Below are 17,263 nucleotides of genomic sequence, written 5' to 3'. Positions count from 1 at the left end.
GTACATTTCACGGATTATATCTATATTAGATTTGGGAAAGAAATCATTTCACAAACTAATATATGTATAAATATAGCAGGTGTCAGATCGAACTTGGAGGCACGAATTGAGAAGAAGGCTTGCGATAATGAAGTTGGAAGAAAAACGTTGGTTGATGATGCTGCAGCTGAGCTTAGGCATGTTTCATTATTAATGAATAATGATGCAATATTCTTCTGCTTGGTGATCATCGTCAGTTTCTTCTTCGTAAATAGTTTCGAGGGTTACTCGGACATACAGCCTGGAGACTGCTAGAAAAGGAGCCGGGGCCACGGCGGAGCACGGTGAGAGTACTGGCCGCCGAGTCTTGGAGTGGTTATTATTGGGACGAGTCTTGGAGTCATTATTATTGGGAGAGAAGAGAGTAGTGGACGGCTGGAGCAGCGAAGGAGCAGCAGCAGTAGTGTCAGCCATTAGTGAACTTGAATTAGATATATATATATGTTTATATCACACCAAGTGACTATTACTAGTTAATAAGCTTTTTATTTATTGAGAGGGAATGAGGGTTGGTCCCTTTGGCTTGCCTACGTACATTTGATTTATATAGGAATTGTTGTGCTAGCTAGGAAGAATGTCCCTCGGTTTTCATGTAATCACAATACAGCCATTTAATCAGACACTAGGTGGTGAGGATAAGGGGAGACCGGGAGGCGCAGGAAATTAAGTGGAGCCAAGTTGGCTGAAAAAGGAAAAAGAAAAGAAAAAGATGCGTGCATGAGTAAGAGTCGTGGAGAAATTCTATAATACATCTGTTGTATTATAACTAATTAATACATGCATGACATGTGTAATTGAGTTTAATACAACCACCACTTGCATGATAGTTTACAAAATAAATACACATATGTCATGAGTTTGTTGTATAACTGACATGGTATAATAGATCTATTCTAAAATTTATCCAGAGTCGTGCCTTTGCTTTTAGACCTGAATTGATAAATGCAGATCTTGGAAGCATTCATGTACTTTGCCAATACGGAGTCATTTTCGGTTGTGGGGAGGGCGGCCGCATCGGTTCCTCTCGTCCTGAAAGAAACTGAATAATGTTACTGTTACCACTTTCTAGTGTTTTGGGGGTAAACGAATATGGAGATGAATATGCTTAAAGGTATCAGAGTGTCAACTAGCTAGTCTTACCAATTAATGTTCCGTTGTCATCATGCAAATATATATATATGTTAACTTTAATTAATTAAATTCTGGATTGAATATGAAATCAGAAACGTACCATTCAATCGATCGGCATGTGCATGCAAAGATGGACGAACCCTAGACTTTACGGCACATCAGCATCATATCATTGTTGTTAATTTCTGAAAAAGCTGCAATATGGGTTCTACAATATATGTAGACTTTTTTTAAAAGATGTGACTAAAATATAAAAAAATATTTATATATAATTTTTAATATATTGAAAATTATGTTTTTTATTTATTTATTAAGATATTGAAATATTTGTTTTTTTTTAGTGATATTTGTACTCTAACTTAATAAAAACATCTTCACTAGAGAAGGATTAAGTAATTGGATTGATATTGACCAAGCTATTGAATGGTCTTCTTTTTCTAAACCATTCTAAAAGCAACCTTTACCGGACATTGTCTCTTGCCTTCGTAGACCAAGGAACTCCGTGATTGGATGCACGAAAGTGATTGACCATAAACTCTTGGCCTAAATAGACCCTTTTTCAATATATTTATATATATATATATATATATAGTAGTTTTCCAATCAGGGATCTCTGACTTTAATAAAATCATGAATAAGCTAAAAGACAAAAAAAAAATTAGATTTTAATACACTACATGGCAAAATACAGTGCATTAGAGTTTGTGTTTATTTTTTTTAAACTAATCATGCTAATCACTGACTTTAATTGCATGCAATTGAACATAAAGTCAGTGATTAGTTAAAAGATAAAGTCAATTGCAATTGAACACGCATTCATTGCCCTATTAGATTTCATCAATTGCATGCATGCATACAGAAATTTGGTAGGATGAACAAGCAACATCGTTTTCCTTTTCTCTCTAATTCTCTGAACTGATGAGAGTGAGTTTATGATACCTCCTCCGCCCATGATCCGATTTTATAACAAGTATAAGCTCCCTCAACTCATTACGAGGGTCAAAAGTAAACTTAATGCATTGCTTTATTACTCTTAACATATATATAATCCACCTTTTATATAAGATAACTACACAAGGTAACGAATCATATAACATGAGGTAATTATTCACATGACGTAATTTTGTACAATATTTTACACGAAATTCAAAAGCTAGGGTTAGCTAGCGCACCAACTTACCATTATACATCTTGAGAATCTAAAGCTAGCTAGATTTGACTAAGTTCCCGTTTGAGATTGAGGTGCTATAACTTAAAAGGTACAGCTGCTGTGGAAAAAAAATTGTAACTATCAAATAAAAGTTAATAATATGTAGTAAATATAAATTTTAAATAATAATTTTGACAAAATTATTAAAGATATAATAGATTTTTCATTATACAAGTGAAAAATCATATCAATATAACTTATAAGTTACAGCAGCTGGTGTTTACCAAACACTTTAGTGCTGTAACTTTTAAGTTACAGCTGCCCAACCTCAATTCCAAACGCACCCTAATTCACTATATATCTTCGAACTAATCCAATTGGGCCCCATATAAGTGGAGCAAAATCATGCTTATTACCTCATGGTCGGCTAAGCAAAATTGAATATTCTTCAAATAATGGCCCTTAAAAATTAACGTGGCAACCATATATGGCAAGATAACGTTGATGCCTCATTCGGTAGGGATCATGTCACATTACATTCATAATGTTATTTGTCTTGATTAAGGTACGAACCGCCTCCCTCGGCGTCTCTCTACACATAACCTCTTATCCATGGCATGAACAGTCACAGGCTTGAGCAATTAAAGTCCACAAATGATTAAAATTAATTTTGTGTGTCCAATTAATGGACATGCATCTTTTTAATGTGCCGCCTAAATCCTAATTTCCTGCTGCTTTACACTTTTACTTTTCTTGCATGTGGCATCATATTGGACTAGCTATATGCGACAATGACTGGTCACAGCAAAATATTGTTGGGAATTCATGCGACATGACTCGAAACGAAAAAAACTTTTATTGATTTGGTTAAATAATATCTTGTTTATCTTTGTGTTTCACCTTAAGATCAACATTCAACTACGCATAAAAATATTTGTTCTTCAGATTGCACAGTTTAATTTCCTGATTATGTAAAGTATTTATAATTGAGAGAGGTTGAGTGAGAGAAATTAATATAAACGCATTTTTTAAGAAATGTAGATTTTAGAATAGATGAATTTTGTTAATTAATTTTAGATAAAAACAAATTAATTAATACGGTAGACGATAGCAGTTTCTCTTATAAATATATCTATATATTTAATTAATTAGTTGACATTGCCCCCTTTAGTCATCCAGAATATGATAAATAAATGTTAACTTTTCTTGTTAGCGCTACACTTATAAGCTTAGGTTAAACAAACGCCTGTTCGTTGTTTCTTTCTTTCTTCTTCTTCTTTATATTTAAAGAAAAACAAAACAAAACTATTTACGTTCGATAGAATATAAAGGCATAATCTGCATCAGCTTCTAAACTTTTACATTTGTAATTTGTACATGTGATTCATATTCATGGGCTAAAGGCTAATGGCTCAAAAAATAAAGTTCTAGTTTCTAATAAATAAAATGAAAGATCGATAGAGAAAAAAATATTCACATGTAATTCATGGCATAATGGATTGTGGACTAGGAGAAGTCTATGAAATTGTGATAAATGAAGGACATATTATGTAAATAAAAATGGAAAATTAATATGCACTATCACGCTGAAGATCTAATTGAACGGATTTGATCTTGCATATTTAGTAGTATAAGTATTATTGAACGGAATAAACAACAGTATCCATCATATGCATAGCTATACAATTTTCAAATATTAAAAAAAAAAATGTGTTAGATGAATTGTACGTTTCAGAGACTAACCATGACTTAATTTGAAAAAATAAAATAGGTTGTTCGAATTGAATCGACAATATATACTGGCTAAAACCTCATAACCTTATATATATATATATATATATGGTGTGTGTATTCTTAAATGTACGAGCACTCATTTCTTCACTAACTCTATTAAACCACATGTTTAACAGAGTATCCACATGAAAAAAAATGAGGGTGCCCGCATGAGAAGACTCTATATATATATATATGTTAAGAGTAATAAAGCAATGCATTAAGTTTACTTTCGACCCTCGTAATGAGTCGAGGGAGCTTATGCTTGTTATAAAATCGGATCATGGGCGGAGGAGGTATCATAAACTCACTCTCATCAGTTCAGAGAATTAGAGAGGAAAGGAAAACGATGTTGCTTGTTCATCCTACCAAAATTCTATATGCATGCATGCAATTGATGAAATCTAATAGGGCAATGAATGCGTGTTCAATTGCAATTGACTATATCACGGCAATCACTGGCAATTAATTAACTTGTCAATTATCAAACTGGCAATTAATTAACCTGTCAATTATCATGATGTCTAATCTAAAATTAGCCGGCAGAATGTATAAACATGTTGTCATTTGAAAAAGCCAAGCCTAGCTTGCCCCATAATTCAGTTAATTAGTTAATTATTAGCTGATAAAATCTTCAAGTTAGATTTTTTTTTCCCACTAAAAAGGATGTTTTACATATTAAGCGTAAAAGAAGAATTTCTAACTAAATATTTTTCACATTTCATTAATTTTTTTGGGGATAATTTAGAAAGAAAAGACGACCTATTTTATATTTTCGTTATCAAATATCTATTATTTCTTAACTATATTAAAAATCCACGAAAGAGAAATGATCATACTCTGCTATATATATCAAAAGCAACCTTTTCTTATCCAACCAAAAAAAAAAAAAAACCCCACATACACACACCCTTTTCTATCCTGAAGAGCCGGGTAGAATTGTCAAGAAATTTCTCACCGTAAATTATAAAACATCTTAATAAACCACCAAATTTATTTTGTCTTGTAATACAAAAATCAACTGACACGTGTCAAATAACCGGAAGCTCCCGGTTACGCTGGAAAAGGACGAACTTTGAAGCTATCGATAAAAACAAAAAGCATAATTGACGCGGTGTCTGAAATTTCCACCCAAGCTTTGACAGATTACCCAAAAGTGGAACCCACCACTGAAGTAATCTCCCGACCATTATCTGAGTGAAGAGAATCATCTGCCACCGAGCCTCCGGCAGTTAATATCAAAAGTGGGTGGCGGCACAAGCTGCTAAGACTTTGATTCAATCTTCTTTTCGGAGCTGGCTAAGTACAGATTCTGTAACATACAGATCCAACTTAGCCAGCTCCTGATTGGTTAGCTAGCTACCAAACAAAAATAATTGCATGCTTTTTCTCCATATGCAGGACAAGTGTGGTGCATGCATTGGGTGCGTATGTTACAGAATCTGTAAGGTAGACAGGTCCTCTTCGTTGATTGTAACCGTTGACTGAATTGTAGCCTAAACATTTCTTACCTTTATAAATACGTACCTGTAGGTTGTGCTTATGCTCATCCAAAACCAAAAGAGCACTTTTCCATCTTCTGTTCTATGTCACAAGCTTCTTTCATTGATAGTGCTTAAGTTAAACCAAAAAAAAAAAAAAATGGCGAATTCCCGCATTACAAGGTTCGTTATGGAGGTTGCACCACCACAGTTTGTTAGTGTCATGAGGCACAGGACTGCTAAGATGTTGGATACTATTAGTGAAGAGGAGAAAGATGCAAATGCAAGTGATGCCCGTGCTTCAACTCCGAGAACTTTTTCTTCTTCTTGCGTTTCTACTACTTCCTCATCTGCTTCTGCTTCTGCTTCTGCTGTTGTTGCTGGTTCGAAGAATTTTCTTCGGGGAGTTCAAATTCAGCGATCTTTTTCCATCTTTGAGAATTAGCGAGCCTTAGAAATGGCTTGTTAGCACTGTACTCTCTTGCTCTTGTGTTTGTTTCGCTGGCGGAGTCTAGCGGGTTGGGCTGGATTGACCTAGACTAGCTAAGACTGTTGCAGATGGAGGCTCTAGTTGCATGGTGTTGTGTGCAGAGTTAAAAGATTTCTGTAACGATGATTTCGCTCTAATACTTTGTGTCTTGCTATCATGTATGTTGTGGATGAAGAAAATTAAAGAGATATATTAACTGAATATGACAGAAGTAGCAAAGGCATTAAAATTCCGAACTGCCTAATGTCTGCATCCTTGATGTGTTGAGCCAGCAGCCAAGGTTCATTTTTTTATCTGTCCCTCTTAAGATGTTAGAGAGTAAGTGGCATTCTTATAATGAAGCCTTTTAACATATCCTTGTAGAGTATCTTTCTGTTTATGCATATAAAGATATTAAAAGATCCATCCACTGTTTTCCAACAACAACCACACAGCTGGTATCCATTCTAATAGGTGATAAGAGTTTTTTTGGGCAAATCATTAATTAGTTCAGCATGTTCAAACAGTAGAGCGAATTTTGAAGCTATTTCCAAAGGCCTTTCATTTCGGTGTTAGAAGTTGTATTATCCAATCTGTTATTTGCAGAGTGGTGATCAGGAAAGAGGTGCTAACCTTCGGAATATTTATATAATGAAATCACCCGCTTTGCTCAACAATGAAGAGTCTTTACCTTTGCATCAGATAGTATTACACATACAAATTATCCTAGCAGTCATAACTCAGTGAGATTATTGCTTAGCACGGGCTGTTACTCAGCCTTTGACCATTCTAGATAACTTGAACCCAATTTTGCGCTTTCTGTTTGCCTGTGATTCAACATACTCTATTAGCTTTTCAGAGCTGAGCCATTCAAAAAGAATAAAAAGGCTCAGTGATGAAAAAATATTTTTTGTACTTCTGCAAGAAAGAAAGACAAACTGCCTTTTGGCGTGGTCCATGCAAAATGCGAGCAAGATTCGACCATCCCTAGTACTCGGCCTCTATTTTATTGGAAGAAGCAACTTCTGACATGGTTCACTCCTTGCAAAATGCAAATTTCAGAAGGCTAAATCAGTGAACTGAATTTCCCAATCCATCTACTGATACCATCAACACAAGCAAACATAAAATAGCAACTGATTTAAGCAAGGCATCTAACACATAAACCTTCAAGTAAGTGAACAAACTTTCTGATCCAATAATATCCTAAATTAGATTAATCGCACCCATAATTAAGTTCAAAGAATCAAAGCCCATAAATTACCAGATTTATAAACTGGACGAAGCGACTCAATTGAACTGGAAGGGATAGAATGAACAGGACAGGAATCATGATCAGCTTGCTGTAACAGCTTCTTGAAACGCTTCACCTGAAACATGTAAAGGAGCTTACTTTGTGCAGGGATTAATTCAAAAAGGCAATCTAGTCGGATGATCTTTCAGGTCTGGATTATTTGGGCATATGTCTCAGATTCAGATCAGCTTAAAGCAAATCTCAAGTAAGCCCCTTTGAAAGATACATTGATAACAAACAGAGAGCAGAACTCAGTTGCAGTGACGTAGATTGAAGACAATATAGAAAATAATGATGAACAGACTAAGCTTTCCCAGCAGTTGATTCTGATCCAACTACATTGTTATCCTGAATCTAAGGGACACCAACCTACTAGGCTACTGTTATATGATTCAACTTTGTTAAAGTTCACCATAAATTAATAATCAAGGAGAGAAAAAATAGATCCAAACAGTGGTGAAAATAAACCTAGAAGTGGAAAGGAATCAAGATAGCAGCACTCCTCATCCTTAGGCAGCAAAGTGAAGCAATGCCCATTCTGGCCAGCTCTTGCTCTCGGGCCAGCACGATGAATATACGTCTTGATGTATGCAGCTGCAGGCTTATCATAATTAATGACATTTCTCACCCCTTTCAACATCCATCCCACTGGTCATTGCATCCGAGCAAACAAGCACTTGCATGTGTCCCTTTCCCCGAAATGCCTTCAACGTCTTGCTGCAACACAAATTTCCATTTCATTAGAATCCCAATGTTGTCAAATTGAGAAAAACATTTCAATTAGGAAACAAGTGTTTGCAGCAGACATTTGTATTAAATTGAAACATTGTGCGTACAAACATGATTCCTACTTGACGGCTGCAACAACAAATATAATTAATGCTTAATAACATATGAACGTCGACAAACAGAAATATATCCAGACATTTACCTTCTTACAGATTGGTGTTGAAGACCTGAAAACTACTTTATCTTTATTTCATTAGTGTACTCACTAACGGTGAATTTGCCACGGATGATGCGAAGACAATAAATTTCTCCCCTCCTAAATTGCGGAGAAGGGGAATCAAATATATGGGCTTCAACTTTGACTCACAAATCTGCGGACTGAGATTAACAGACATATAAAGAGAGTGGTTGGGAGGAGACCGACTATGAAGAAAGGCACAAGCGTTGTTCCTAAAATGCAATAGTTGAACATGCAATATTACATGTGAAGCTTTAGCAAGAGCATCTCTGGGACCCAAACAAATATTAGTTCATGTGGCCATTATTTCAGTAATATTAACAGCTTAGCACAGAGACAGTATAAAAAATTATCAAAATTCTTCAGAAATGAACAAAGCCACAAGTTAAGATCACTATGGATTTCTAATGTATCTGAATAGGCATATGTGATTTCTGAGGTCTGTACCAGTTTGTAGAATTCATCAGTGCAGATATGTCAATGTGTATGTGTGTGTGGGTATATATATATATAGAACTTCAATTTAAACTTTGAGATTATTTGTAGTGTTATAGAAGGACACGGATCCTATAGAAACCCTAGGTGCTTCCTAAATTCAAAATGTGAATATGATATGTTGATTGAATATTTATTATGATGAAGACTGAAGAGGGTACCTCAGGTCAAGGCATGGAAGGAGATCAAAGAGGGCAGTCTTCTAAGGGATTCATCTCAATTGGGCTTCGCATCCATGGCAAAGCGGGAACCCTTTTCTTCTTTGCTTCCTCCGTTGTCCACTGGGGCAACTTGAAACCCTGCAAGGGTTTTAGAACTGGAAAAGACTGCAAGATACGCATTTTTTGGCCCGGCCCAGTCACGACCCGACTCGAAATCAAAATTGAATGAGAAGTGTGTTAACACCCCCTTCGTAATCCTCGTAACACCCTGCCCCTCATAAGATTACGAATAAAACAAAAAAAGAAATCTTAAAGTTTGAACATGCAATGCAATGTTATTATGATCGTTAACAACGTGGTCTGAGCAATTTTTTAGCTACACTTTTTGCAAGAGAAAAACAAATAATAGAGAGCGTCAATTTATATTGATTGATACTCTCTATTTTATAGATAACATATGTAAATGTATTCTCCTCTTTCACGTTACATTATTATTATATGACCCGGTCGTATTTGGTGTAGGCGTGCTCATCTCCTGTCTTTCATAAACAAATATTTAATACCTTTGCGTGTAAGACTGACAAACGGTTTTTATTTATTTTTTTTTTTTTTTTGAGTAATTTATCAAACATTTTGAATATGCAGCAAAGATGCGAATCCAATAGAAGTTGGGTAAGAGCAAAACTCACTGACGGCAACTCCCGCATCCTCTCATTGGTTGCCACGAATCATATACTCTTTCTAGACCCTAGAATAATACATCTGATAAAAGTTTTAGGTGGTCGCATGCTAATTTTTCATTTACCTTTTTGTTATATATATACTTTAATCAAACATGATACATTTTTTTTGTATTAACCACGAGGTATTTTGGGGAAGACTTCAATTGTGGAAGGCACTTTTAAGTCCGAACCACAATTTAGATTAGAAGTTTCAGCTCGAACCGGGAGATACATGTTCCCCCAACAAAGGCGATTTCCCTGTTACTCGAACTGAGGAGCAAACTCAGTTAAGTCACTTAAAGAGACTCCATTATCAATAGAGCCAACACTTTATTATTTATCAAACATGATACATGATAAGTAATAAAAAGACAAAAAACAATGTTCGTGGAGTACTAAAGAATTTATGAGAATAATAGTGCAGTGATTGTTGAATTAGTGTTTCCAAGACTTTGGGCTTTAAGGTTTCAAGCAATTTTCTTTGCTCGCCTCTCTAGTCTGCATCTTAAAAAAAAAATCATATTACTTATCTTAAATAAAATTAATATTTTATGAAAAAAAATTGTTAATACTCTCTGAAAAAGAAAAAGAAAAAGAAATTAGTGGAACCATTTACTAAAAAAAAATTATTGTTTGTTTACAAATGTTTATATGATTTCAAAATTACGTAATGAATATGATAAAAAATCTAAAAAATTTCTAATTTTATTTTTCAAAATTTTTATTTTCAAGTTGCGTCAAAACGGATTTTGATGCAAACCCAAACAGTAAAGATTAAAAACTTATGAGGTATATAAATAAATTTAGGTTAATAATTTAGTTTAGAATTTAAAACATCACTTTATAATCATACAATTAAAATTATAATAAATATTTTATTATTTATTATTTTACGTGCGTTACTAAAATACGTAATCTAAATTTGTTTCGACGTGACCATAGCCTTAAGTTTAATTTCATTGATATATTCGTTACCTAAAAAGTCCGAAACTACCGCTTTCATCATCATACATCAATCAATCGACCGTAGTAACGGATCGTGTGCGTTTATTTATCCAGTCACCAAATAAATAGCCAATCATGAAGTGAGACGCAGCTGACAAATTCCTCCGCCCACTGGATCCCACATGTTCTGCCGGTCCCACAATGAATAATTGACAATTATTTTGTAATAAATGAACCGTCCTCGCCTATTTAGGCACTGCCTACGCACAAGACCAGGCCATAATTAAAATTTTCTGACACCAAATACTTCGCCTACGATCCAGCTCCCAAAATTTCTTCGCAAGAATCTCCTCAATAATTCACGTAGATGTACGTCTCTGATTTATCTTCTCAGTGCAAGCCCCTTTATAGATCCGTGCGCTAATTAATTATTATGATTATTATTTCTTTATTCGACTGAAATTTGCGAGTAAATACATCGATTTTGCCAAAATCATAATTTACATCCTTTCTCGGCTGATTCACTCGATTCCATGGGGTCCATGTCTGATCTGTCGGTCACAATCTCTCATCGATTCGTCCTGAATTGTCGAGGTTTGAGTTTTTGAATTTTGCAGAGGATCTCCACTGATTTAGTAATTAGCGTCTGAATAATTTATAAATCTTTTTCTTTTTTTAAAAAAAAGAAGAAGCAAAGATGAGGGTAGAGAAGTCGCAGGTATGGCAGCCGTGCAAAAAGAAGAGGTCTTGATCGTTAGTAAATAATCTCCAAAGCGAGAGAGAAAAAATCGAAAATAAGAAGAGATTTTTAAATTATATTGAGGAAGGGAAGGGAACGAAAACTGAATCTTAGGTTGAGCGAAGATTGAAGGGAAGGACATGGCTTCTCGCACAGGCGGAGCAAGCAGGACACGTGTTGGGAAGTACGAGTTAGGAAGGACGCTCGGAGAAGGAAGCTTCGCCAAAGTGAAGTTTGCTAGAAACACTGAAACTGGAGAAAATGTCGCCATTAAAATTCTCGATAAAGAAAAGGTTCTCAAGCATAAGATGATCGGTCAGGTAATGATATTTTTTTTTACACGCCTTTGAATTTAAGATTTGACTAATGATTTGATTTGCTGTTTGAAAAGTATTCTGGAGTTCAAATTTTATTATTGCAGATCAGTAATTAGTTATTATAATATTTGAGGGAAGAAGCTGAGCTACAAATATTAGTTTTGGTTCATTAGTGATTTGAGCAAAATAGGTTTTATGAAAGCATTTGTAGGCAATTTTTGGAAGAGAATCGACCTTGTGGGGCAAAACAAGGATTTAACGGTCTTAAACGCTAAGGGGCGCCTCCTAACAGTCCTGTCATGACTTCGTTTTTATGCCTTGGCATTGCTGAAAATGCACTGATGCAGTTCTCTCTCTCTCTCTCTTTTTAATAAATAAATTCCTTGTTCTCTTTGCAGATTAAGCGTGAAATTTCAACCATGAAACTTATTAGACACCCTAATGTCATCCGCATGTATGAGGTCAGAAGACTTCTTCGTATTTTGCTTAAAATGTCTTGTTATTCCTTCATTTCTCGTGTTTTTGTGTTTATTAGACCTTATGGTTTCCACATATCTGCAATCAAAGATTAGTGCATCTAGTTCTTGGTTATAATTGTTTATGTCCTTTTTGTGACTTTGAGAAGTTTTCTTGCTGCAGGTGATGGCAAGCAAGACAAAAATATACATTGTTTTGGAATTTGTGACCGGTGGTGAACTTTTTGACAAAATTGTAAGTTAAGTTTGCATTTGCCTCTTATGGTGAACATTCACATGCCCCTGGCAGTGAATTTTCTAAATTATTTTTATAAATCAAATGTCAGTAACTGTAATTTCTGGTTGTTGGACTGCAGGCAAGTAGAGGGAGGTTGAAGGAAGATGAAGCTAGAAAGTATTTTCAGCAGCTTATTAATGCCGTGGATTATTGCCATAGCAGAGGTGTTTGTCATAGAGATCTAAAGGTTTGAGAGTGTATTTTTAATTATGCTTGCTTGCGTGAGCTTCTAAAATAGAGAATCTAAGTTCAGAGATAATTAAATAACTTTTCTATATATGATTGAAATGGTTGCTTGGTTTGTGTATCACAGCCAGAGAACTTACTGTTGGATGCTAATGGAGTTCTTAAGGTTTCAGATTTTGGATTGAGTGCTTTACCTCAGCAAGTTAGAGTAAGTTGGATGCGCTACTCAACTAAGCTTTATTTTGTAATGAATTTCATCAATATTTTCTATATGGCAGTCCTGCAGAAGTACCATTTCTAGTGCCACCACATGCCATCTTCCTTCCCCCCATCACCACCACCCAAAAACCCCAAATGATAATGTTGGATTCTCTAGACAGCTTTACATAATTTATTGAAGAAATTTTCACTACTGATCTCTTGCCCTTCATGTATAGGATGATGGTTTACTTCATACAACATGCGGAACACCTAATTATGTTGCTCCAGAGGTATTCTAGCTTTTGGCACAAACTACTCTTTCATTTCTTCTGACAACTTGTTATTTATCTTTATTTTCTGTGCTACCCTTTGCAGGTGATTAATAATAAAGGCTACGATGGAGCTAAGGCAGATCTCTGGTCTTGCGGTGTGATTCTTTATGTCTTAATGGCTGGTTACTTGCCTTTTGAAGAATCCAATCTGATGGCTTTATATAAGAAGGTAATTCTTTCATTATTTTCCTTTATGTTATTTGAATGTCATTGACATTGTAGCAATTATTTCTGAGTCAGGTGATACAGAAGCATTGGCAAAGATGATGAGCTTATTTGATAGGACTTAGAAAATATTTGGTATGAGTATTGCTATTAGTAGTGTTGCATAATAATACTGTTTAGAGCCATCAGATTGGATTTTTGAAGGAGTTCTTCTATACCAATCATGTAAATCAATTCATGTAAATAATGAGCTTATTTGATACAGAAGCATCGGCAAAGATGATGAACTTATTTGATAGGACTTAGAAACTATTTGGTATGATGTTGCATAATAATACTGTTTAGAGCCATCAGATTGGATTTTTGTAGGAGTTCTTCAATAAAATCATATAAATCAATTCATGTTTATAGCACTGTTTTTTATGATGTGTTTCTCCAGACGAATGATGATTCAGTTAAAACCTTTGCTTTTACTGTTTTACAACTTTTTTGCTCACTAATTTTTGTTTATAAAGAGATACCATTGGCTTGATCGTATCTGCACTTGATGCTAATGGCATTGGATTGGAATTACACAAGAAAAATTGGTCTGAAATGAATATAGTGATTAGAATTTGTTAGTAGTAGAACTATGTGATGCTTGTGGAAGTTAAAGCAACTCTTCATTGTAGATTGTTTTGATAAAGCTGGATGGTAGCCAATGAATTGCAAAGTTCTTGCTTGTGCTATGGGTGGATGTTTACTTTTTATTGTTATGCGGTAGTCTGAACGTTGTCCATTTTATGAGCTCAAAGCTTGGGTTCCTAATTTGATTTCAGATATTTAAGGCTGACTTCAAGAGTCCTCCATGGTTCTCGACAAGTGCAAAGAAACTGATCTCAAGAATTTTGGACCCTAATCCTGTGACAGTACTCCTCTTTTTCTTATGCTTTTTGTGCATGCCTCATCTTGCTTGTGAAACTTAGCATTTCTCTTGTTGAAAGGGTCGGGGAACTCAATTTTCTGAGTTGCATGTTATGTAATTGCATTTTGACTACTTATGAGTTCACTATATGTGCTGATGGTTTGAACAGCGAATAACGATGGCTGAGGTTATTGAGAATGAGTGGTTTAAGAAGGGATATAAGCCACCTAGTTTTGAACAACCTAATATTGATCTTGATGATGTGGATTCTATCTTTAATGAATCGATGGTAAGACTTGTGTTTCTCATATGTAGCATGATGTTGTGGTTGATGCAACTGTTTTGACCTGCTTATATGTTCCTTTTGGTGAAAAGGATTCTCGAAACCTTGTTGTGGAGAGGCGAGAAGAAGGCCCTGTTGCACCTCTCACTATGAATGCGTTTGAGTTGATCTCCACATCTCAGGGACTCAACCTCAGTTCCCTTTTCGAAAAGCAAATGGTATGGTTAAATTGCATTCTGAAGCTTGATAAGCATTTTAGCTGATGGGCAGGTAACTTCATTATTGCAAGTATTTGTGCATATAGCCACTCAATTACATAACCGAACATGCTAATCTTACTAATCCTGATCTGCAGATTCATCATAATATGTGAATGTTGAATGCATATTGTATGATCTGCTCTCTATGTATAGCTTAATATTAGCTCAGTTTTACAAGCTAATTGTTATGAGTTTGCTTAACATGAATCTGGGACAGCTGACATTTCTTTTGGTTAAAGGGACTTGTGAAACGAGAAACAAGATTTACATCCAAACGTCCTGTTAACGAAATTATATCGAAAATTGAGGAAGCTGCATCGCCTTTGGGTTTTGATGTGAAGAAAAATAATTTCAAGGTACTAAATAATCATTTTCTCTCTCTTTTGACACTATTTTTTATCAGTAAATTCAGATGGGATAATTATTATCAATTGTTTGTTCATCCTGAATTCACTATTGCTGCTTCCTTATGGCAATGCTGAGAGATTTCCTAGATATGTGGACCTTGATTCAACTTGCATTTGTTTCTGTGTCCATGATTGTGTGAAATGGATGTGGTATTGAGTTTTCTCTAGCATAAGTGGACCTTTTATGCAAGCACTTGAAAAAAACCTGCTATTTCTTTGAGGTTTATTGCCTAAAATACAGGTTTTTATGGGAATTGAATTGAGAAGTACTTTTAAAGTTCAGCTTGGAGTGAGCTACCTCCAAGCTGAGAAAGAAATACAGCAGATGAAATATACAAACTCAACTTTAAGAAATAAGTAGTACATTTTTCTACTACCACTGATGAAATCTTCTTTCATCTATCTATCTCAGTTGAAGCTTCAAGGGGAAAAAACTGGACGCAAGGGTCATTTATCTGTTGCAACAGAGGTAGATTTTTCTTTTTCTTTAAGGAACATTTTTCTACCGAAATAAAGTTTCATATCAATTAAAAGTGATTCGACTGCTTTGCCAGATTTTTGAGGTGGCCCCTTCACTTTACATGGTTGAGCTTCGAAAATCTGGAGGAGATACCTTAGAATTTCACAAGGTGTGTTATTGCAAAGTATATACACATGAAATTTTTTATATGCATGGAAATTTGGCACTCAAGCTCATTAATGGGCAAGTACCATTCGGCCACTATGGTGCTGCATATTTATTTGTTAGCCACTAGGTGGATGCATATATAGCCCAGCTGGGGGTTTACAGTAATTGCAGTCCTGCAAACAATTGAGCCAAGATGTTGTGAATAGCGCCAACTTGCATTAGCATTGGCTTGTTTGTTAATATTGACCCATGATTGGCTGCTTGAACCTAACGTCATCTCCTGCGGAAAACTATTGCTGCAAGCTATGTAGAGTTTTCCTATTTTTATTTTTATTCTTTTATTTCTAATTAATTTAATTTGGTTTGAACTATCCTAGTTTTACAAAAACCTTTCGACTGGGCTGAAAGATGTTGTTTGGAAATCAGGAGATGAAACAATTGTTGAAGGATCTGCAGGTTAGTGTCCTCTCGTATTATTATTTATGCATGCGTATTTGAATCAGTTACCACTTCGATGTTGTTAATCCACGCGACATTCCTTTTTGCAAAGTTGGCAATGGGACCTACAAAATTTTCACTGATTCTATTCTTATAATTATTTTTGGTTTTATTCACAGTCGCTGGTGGCGCAGGGTCTCAATAGCGGATTTCCTTTCATGACTTGCACTGCTGAATATCTCCAGCAAATTATATATTGCTTTTGCACCATTGTATCTCAGCTTTGTATTTTATCCTCTAGGCCATGTGTTTCCTTCATTTGTGATTCAGAACTCACTTCTCGTGTACCTTGGTTTGGCTTTTGTGTGGTTTCAGACTTCCAGATGTATCATCTCAACGGATATTGAACATAGTCAATTACCTGCAAATTATCAAAAAGAGTCTCAGTCCACTGTCGTTTTCATTTTGTTTGTTTTTAGTGACTTGTCTATGGACCAGAAAATTCAATAAAAAGAATATATTGTAAAAGAATTATTTTTTCTAGATTTTGATGCTTTGTTTGGTACTGTGGATTTAGGTTTTTTACACGGATCTAAAAAAAATTAATTGCGGGGATTTGGTTGAGGGCTTTAAAAGTACCTTTAAAAATAAATAGTTTCTAAACAGTAAAGAATTAATATATGGGGGAAACTTTAGGTGTAATTGTGGTACCGTGCCACAATTGTATTCAGCTTGGATGCTAGTGAACCCCACCAATTTGAGCTGGATGTAACTGTGGCACGGTACCACAGTTGTATCGTAGTCTGATCCTAATATATGATATCTAAAAACTTCCAAATTGTGTTATATTTATTTATATTTCTTTTAAAATTATTTTCAGTTTCAGATTAAATATCTGCCTAAACTGTATGCACTAAATCCTCTTCGAGGCAAAGAACAAAAATGAAAAGTACTTCATTGTACTAATATATTTTTACTAGTATTGCATGCTTTTGGGATTTGTAAACTATAATAAATAAGTGG

At 35.0% G+C, this 17,263-nt stretch overlaps 1 protein-coding gene and 1 long non-coding RNA gene across 9 annotated transcripts; one reads left to right on the top strand and one right to left on the bottom strand.

The window, feature by feature from the left end:
• Positions 1-6,657: 6,657 nt before the first annotated feature.
• LOC102623295 (uncharacterized) lies at positions 6,658-9,367 on the bottom strand. 5 transcript variants are annotated; one of them, XR_369488.4, is made up of 5 exons: positions 8,961-9,367; positions 8,269-8,444; positions 7,806-8,054; positions 7,308-7,413; positions 6,658-7,084 (listed from the first exon to the last, which is right to left on the bottom strand). It is a non-coding gene; the product is annotated as an uncharacterized LOC102623295 (long non-coding RNA). The 5 variants fall into 5 exon arrangements; XR_003063587.2 differs by having other exon boundaries at positions 8,269-8,382; positions 8,961-9,366; XR_003063588.2 differs by lacking the exon at positions 8,961-9,367 and having other exon boundaries at positions 6,658-6,870; positions 6,960-7,084; positions 8,269-8,919.
• A 1,523-nt stretch (positions 9,368-10,890) lies between these two features.
• On the top strand, positions 10,891-16,771 carry LOC102623686 (CBL-interacting serine/threonine-protein kinase 23). 4 transcript variants are annotated; one of them, XM_006467997.4, is made up of 15 exons: positions 10,892-11,686; positions 12,082-12,144; positions 12,323-12,394; positions 12,516-12,623; positions 12,750-12,830; positions 13,060-13,113; positions 13,199-13,324; positions 14,139-14,228; positions 14,394-14,513; positions 14,600-14,725; positions 15,007-15,123; positions 15,587-15,643; positions 15,729-15,803; positions 16,180-16,258; positions 16,420-16,771. In XM_006467997.4, exons 1-15 carry the CDS (start codon positions 11,507-11,509, stop codon positions 16,443-16,445), a joined length of 1,374 nt encoding a protein of 457 aa, XP_006468060.1. In that variant the 5' UTR covers positions 10,892-11,506; the 3' UTR covers positions 16,446-16,771. The 4 variants fall into 4 exon arrangements, with proteins under 4 accessions (XP_052290533.1, XP_052290534.1, XP_006468060.1 ...); XM_052434573.1 differs by lacking the exon at positions 12,323-12,394 and having other exon boundaries at positions 10,891-11,686; XM_052434574.1 differs by lacking the exon at positions 14,139-14,228 and having other exon boundaries at positions 10,891-11,686.
• The last annotated feature ends 492 nt before the right edge of the window (positions 16,772-17,263 follow it).

Source organism: Citrus sinensis, chromosome 2 (genome assembly GCF_022201045.2).
Source record: "Citrus sinensis cultivar Valencia sweet orange chromosome 2, DVS_A1.0, whole genome shotgun sequence".
Taxonomy (NCBI): Eukaryota; Viridiplantae; Streptophyta; class Magnoliopsida; order Sapindales; family Rutaceae; genus Citrus; species Citrus sinensis.
The sequence above is the reverse complement of the archived record's forward strand: the minus strand, read 5'-3'. Positions and strand labels throughout refer to the sequence as shown.

Bases quoted from the DNA above. Each gene is read 5' to 3' on its own strand.
- LOC102623686 (XM_006467997.4), top strand. From the start codon at position 11,507: ATGGCTTCTCGCACAGGCGGAGCAAGCAGGACACGTGTTGGGAAGTAC. The intron at 12,831-13,059 runs GTAAGTTGGATG...CTTCATGTATAG, and splicing joins CTTTACCTCAGCAAGTTAGA to GATGATGGTTTACTTCATAC. The intron at 15,804-16,179 runs GTGTGTTATTGC...GAACTATCCTAG, and splicing joins ATACCTTAGAATTTCACAAG to TTTTACAAAAACCTTTCGAC.